General features: G+C 43.1%; 1 protein-coding gene across 2 annotated transcripts in view; it reads right to left on the bottom strand.

The window, feature by feature from the left end:
- The window catches only part of ACOX2 (acyl-CoA oxidase 2), a 31,803-nt gene that overhangs the window by 2,439 nt on the left and 23,358 nt on the right, over positions 1-6,006 (bottom strand). For both annotated transcript variants that reach the window (XM_075938403.2, XM_089781289.1), the window contains exon 14: positions 870-1,002. In XM_075938403.2, coding sequence (XP_075794518.2) covers positions 870-1,002 — 133 coding nt within the window. The remainder of the gene's footprint in view (positions 1-869; positions 1,003-6,006) is intronic.

Genomic DNA, 6,006 nt, shown 5'->3' with positions numbered 1-6,006 from the left:
TGCATTTGAAGAGTATTAGGAGCTGGGTGGGCAGACAGGTAGCCCAGCTCAGTTCCGGTTTGCGCTGGGTCTGGAAGCTCAGCCTCCCACCCCGCACTGCTGCCTCTGTATCAGAGGCAGCAGCACAGGGCAACAGGCAGCCGGTACACAAGAGGAGCTGGTTTTTAAACGGACTCTCCTCACGGGCCAGCTCCTGCCTGGCAACCCATGTTGCTGCCTCTGATACAGAGGAAGCAGCATGGAGTGGCAGAGGGCTCCTCAGGAGTGGGTTCGAGTGCACTGGCTGCCAGCCCCACCCCCACCCCCAAGGACTATAGAATAGTCGAGTAACGGATAAGAATTCAAGAGGTTAATTGACTATTCAATTAATGATATTTAACATCCCTAACCTTGAGTAACTCCTTAGCGAGGGATGTGGGGTGTCCCGTTCATGTCTGTTGAGGTCCATCTCCATGGAGTTGATTGCTAGAGCGGGGTCTCAGTCATTAAACCCTCAGATTCTGAGCCGTGAGTGTAGCTGGCACAATTGAATATAGCCGGTCCCCGAGTTACGGACCAAACACTTGGCTGTAACTCGAAGCGTTCGTAACTCGGATCCCGTTGAGTTACAGGCGACCGCACTGTTCGTAAACGCGGATCGCGTTCGTAACTCGGGGACCTCATTTACGACCGCTTTGGTCATAAGTGCGGATGGTCATAAGTGAAGGTGGTTGTAAGTCAGAGACCGGCTGTACTCCATTCCAAGGAACATATTGTGATTTTTACCTTTTGGCTTTAGAAGACCATCAGCCTTCAATATTATAGGTCAAAATAATGTGGGTCTAGGCTATTGTAAAGGTGCCAGTAGTTTGTAGTTCACTGTCCCTTACCTGTTGGTTGGTTGGTGACTTCTGAGCCCACTCGTAAAGCCGCTGGTAGACGTGACCGTCGTAACTCCCAAGTGCAGAATTTAAATTTTCATCAGTGAAGTCAAAAGCATCCACTAGTGGCACTGCGTCACTCCTGGAGAAGCAGAGAGACCATGCTCACTGCAGGGCTAATGAAACCCTTATTATTGTGCAGAGGCCAAATGGGGAAAAACAGTTCATATTTGCAGTTGAGTATTTACTGTAGTGTGAAGAAACCTGGTGGTTTAAGAACTAATGTTCATAAGAATGGACAGACTGAGTCAGCCCATAGGTCCATCTAGCCCAGGGTTTCTCAACCTTTTTTATTTTTTTTTATAAAGTACCCCTTTAAAAAAAAAAATTATAAGTACCTCCAGTTTTCAGACACACAAACATTTTTTCTACCATTGCAATACATTTGTTTAAACAACTTAATCGTAGCTGCACAGGTGATGACATTTTTGGGTGTAAAAAGTACAAAAATAATAAAGCGCCGTAAAACAACAAAAGTTCAGTTTTCTTCATATTTCAGTTCTGTTGACGTACCCCTCAGACGTCTCTAAAGTACCCCAAGGGTACGCGTACTACTGGTGAGAAACACTGATCTAGCCCGCTATCCTGTCTTCTGATATCGCCACACCTCATTTGCATAATTTATGCACACCAAAACATTTTTGCGCAAAACCCCTGTCCACACTCCTTTTTTCCCCACAAAAACCCTTTGCACAAAAAAGATGTGCATAAACTATGCAAACGAGGCACAGCAATATGCTAATATGTGCCTCATTTGCATATTCACTGCCAGCAAAAATGGCAGTGTAGACTAACTATAGTGTCCAGTGCAGGGTGCCTCAGAGGGAATAAACAGAACAAGCAGTCATCAAATGATCCATCTTCTGTCACCCATTCCCATGCCTGTCCTGACAAACAGAAACTAGGGACACCATCCCTTCCCATCCTGGCTAATAGCCAGTGATGGACCTATCCTCCCATTCATTTCTCTAGTTCTTTCTTGAAGCCTGTCAAAGTCCTGGCCTTCACAACGTCCTCTGGCAGGGAGTGCCAAAGACATTGCACTGTGTGAAGGAAGTGCTTCCTTTTGGTTGTTTTAAATCAGATATTAATTTAATGTAGCGATCCCTGGTTCTTGTGTTATGGAAGGGAGTAAATAACTTTTCCTCATTTACTATCTCCACACCAGTCATGACTTTAGAGACCTCTAGCATGTCCTCCCTTAGTTGTCTCTTTTACAAGCTGCCCAGTGTTAATAATCTCTCCTCATGGAAGCTGTTCCATACTCCTAAATGTTTTTATTGAACCTTTTCCAATTCCAAATCTTTCAGATGGGGCAACCACATTTGCAAGCAGTATTCAAGATGTGGACCTGCCGTGGATTTCCACAGCGGCAAGATGCTATTTTAACTATCCCTTTCTTAAAGATTCCCAACACCGTTTGCTTTTTTGATCGCCACTGCTCATTGAGTTGAGTTTTCAGAGAACTGTCCACACTGACTCCAGGATCTCTCTCTTGAGTGGGAAGAGTTAATTCAGACATCATTTGGTATGTATAATTGTATATTGGAAAAGATAATCCCATTACTTTGAATTTATCAACACTGAATTTCAGCTGACATTTTATTGGCCATTCACCCAGTTTTGTGAGATCCCTTTGAAGCTCTTTGCAGTCTGCTGCGGCTTAACTAGCTTGAGCAGTTTTACACTGTCTACAAATTTTGCCACCTCACTGATTATCCCTTTTCCAGATCTTTTATGAATATTTGATAGCATTGGTCCCAGTAGAGAGCCCTGGAGAATACTAGTTGTTACCTCTTTCCATTCTAAAAACTGACCATTTATTCCTACCCTATCTTAACTAGTTACCGATCCATGAGAGGACCTTTTCTCTTATCCAGGAATGGGCAAATACGGGTCTGCAGGCCAGATCTGGTTGGCCGGGGTCAGCACCTAGTGGGCTGCCACCACTATATTTTCCTATGCCTCTGCAGGTACAAGTGATTGCAGATCCCGTTGGCCACAGATCACCGCTTCCCACAGCTTCCTTTGGCCAGGAACAGCGATCCACTGTAGCGTACCCTGGCAAAATGCCACTGTTTTATTACCCACCCTTTTTCATATCCCATGACAACTTGCTTTGCTTAAGAGCCTTTGGTGAGAGACCTTGTCAAAGTCTTTCTGAAAACCTGAGTTCATTACATCCACTGGGTCCCCCTTGTCCACATGCTTGTTGTCCCCTTCTCAGAATTATAGTAGACTGGAGAGGCATGATTTCCCATTACAAAAACCATGTATACTCTTCCCCAACAAATTATGTTCATCTGTGCATCTAACCAGGAGTGGTTTGAGGCCGGCTGTGGCAGCTGGCGCCCCAGGCGGGCGGTGCAATTAGCGCCCCCCCCCCCGCGCACGGCCATCAATGGCCGTGACGTCATCATTGGGCGCCCAGGCCAGTGGCGCTCTAGGCAGCTGCCTAGTTTGCCTAGGCTCACAGGCTGCCCCTGCGTCTAACAATTTTTTTCTTTACTGTAGTTTCAACCAGCTTGCCTGGTACTAAAGTTAAACTTACTGACTTGTAATTGGAAGGATCACCTCTGGAGCCCTTTTTAAAAATTGGCACCACCTTAGCTATCCTCCAGCCATTTGGCACACAAGCTAATTTAAAGGCTAGCTTACAAACCACAGTTAATGATCCGGTAATTTCAGTTCCTTGAGAACTCTTGGGTGAATGCCATCAGGTCTGGCAACTTATTGCTGTTCAATTTCTCAATTTGTTCCAAAACCACCTCTACTGATACCTCAATTTGGAGCAATTCCTCAGATTTGTCGTTTGAAAAGAATGGCTCAGATGTGTGACTCTCCCTCGCGTCCTTAGCTGTGCAGACTGATGCAGAGAATTCATTTAATTTCTCTGCATCGGCCTTATCACTCTTGAGTGCTCTTTTAGCGTCTCAAGTGGCCAGTGGCCCCAGGGGGTGTTTAGCAGGCTTCCTGCTTACTTTTGCTATTCGTTTTTGAGTTTTTGGCAAAAGCTCAAACGTGGCGTTCCTGGTTTTTGAGAGAGATTATTGGCCAATAAACATTCATTTGTGAGTGGCAGTTTTCCAATCTGCTGAGCTTTCTCTTCTCCCATTAGGGTCAATGGCAATTTAAGGCACTTGGCACCTCTGTGGATCGGTCCCTGACTCTGGATTGAAGCAACCGTGATGCACTTAATCATCAAGCCCTACAGCTTGTGCCATACAGTGTGCTGATGTGAGGCTTCAGCGGTCCCCAGGCTTGTGCTGGCCCGTGGGAGTAGGGGGTGTTTCTCTTTTGGATGGTATTTCACTTGGCAATTGCACCCTGCCACCGTGGTATGAAAAGCAGCGATGCTGTCATTAGTGAAATGCACATCATAGTCATATTAGAAATGCAGGTATTATGCTTGCTGTTGCTGCCACTGGTAAAATAGATTTAATCTTAAAGTTTTCAAACAATAATGCTAATTAAAAAATAGATTCAGACTTATTTTTTAAACTAACCAAATAAACGACAATGTTTATTTCCCCACAGAATGAAGTTCCGGTTTTAGTGCCTTAGAAAAAAAATAAATGGAGGAAATGAAAATGGAATTACAGTAATATGCCTCCAAATTATATTTACTTGTTAAAAAAGGCCACTTAGAGAAACAGGATCTCCGCAAGCCATGGATGATGTCATCATATAAGGAAAGAACTAAGAATGGGTCAAATGCCATGTTGGTTTCAAAATGTCACTGTAAATCTCCCACACATGCTACGACTTCTTTCAGAGTTTGTAGTAGATTGAGATAAACATAATTAATTACAGGCATATAGAATATTCTGTACTGGATCAGACCAATGGCTCATCTGGTCCAGTGTGCTGTCTCTGACCCTGATTCAGAAAAGCACTTAAGCATGTGCTTGTCTTTAAGCACCTGAGTAATCATTTCTAATGACCTGATTAAATATAAAAAACAGGACTATGTAGCACTTTAAAGACTAACAAGATGGTTTATTAGGTGATGAGCTTTCGTGGGCCAGACCCACTTCCTCAGATCAAAAGGAAGTGATCTGAGGAAGTGGGTCTGGCCCACGAAAGCTCATCACCTAATAAACCATCTTGTTAGTCTTTAAAGTGCTACATAGTCCTGTTTTTTGTTTCAGCTACACCAGACTAACACGGCTACATTTCTATCACTGATTAAATATGTTACTGAATCTTGGCCTTTGACAATAGCCAGGACTGCATGAAATGCTGCCATAGATAGTTCTGAAATGACCTGCACCTAGGAGCTTGGAAGGAACTTCCCCTATCAATGAGGTTGTCTTGTCCTGAAGCTGGTGCATCTGTGCCCCTTTCAAGCTCTTGGCTGTTGTCATTTTAAATGTTAAGTATTGACTCCAGCATGTTTTCATTATTTTATAGAAATGGGCACTTCTCTCCTGAGTTCTGTTAAACTCTTAACCTCAGCAGTATCTTTGATAATGAGTTCCAGGGATTGGGATCTTTTGAAAATTCAGTTTAGATTTGCTAGCTTTTGAATCCTGCCTGTGAAATTCCAGTGGAAGTGTGCTGCCTCAGTTGCTATTTTGTAGTCCAATTGCGTAGGTTTTGTGCAATCCAAATTACCTCACAGGGTCAACAACTTAAAGTCCCAATGAAACAGAGTATCTACATAAAAATAAATCCGATGTGAAACCAGCTTTTTCAACACTGTAAGGGATTAGTTTACTATATCATCTGAGAAATGACTCCATGGTTACCTTTTTGTTTAAAGGTCATGTCTGAAAAACCTTTTAATCTTTTCTGATTATAACCAAATGTGACTTTGAAACCAACTGAGACATCTTGTAAAATGGCAGAAAGTATTCAATATGCCAAAAGTTATTTCATATATAGGGCTAGCATGGCTTGCTGGATGTTTAAAAGCTACAAGGCACTCTGCTTGGCTGCTATTTATCGTTCTAGTTTAAATTTGTTTTTCTCTAAATAGTGTAATTTAAATCAACAGTTAGGTTAAAATTGTACATGAGTGGTGTGGAGAGGGCCGATAAAGAAAAGTTATTTATTAGTTCCTTAAATAGAAGAACTAGAGGAC

This window comes from Pelodiscus sinensis, chromosome 11, assembly GCF_052426305.1.
Source record: "Pelodiscus sinensis isolate ZL-2025 chromosome 11, ASM5242630v1, whole genome shotgun sequence".
Lineage (NCBI taxonomy): Eukaryota > Metazoa > Chordata > Testudines > Trionychidae > Pelodiscus > Pelodiscus sinensis.
Note: the sequence above shows the minus strand (reverse complement) of the source record. Positions and strands in the feature narration are given on the sequence as shown.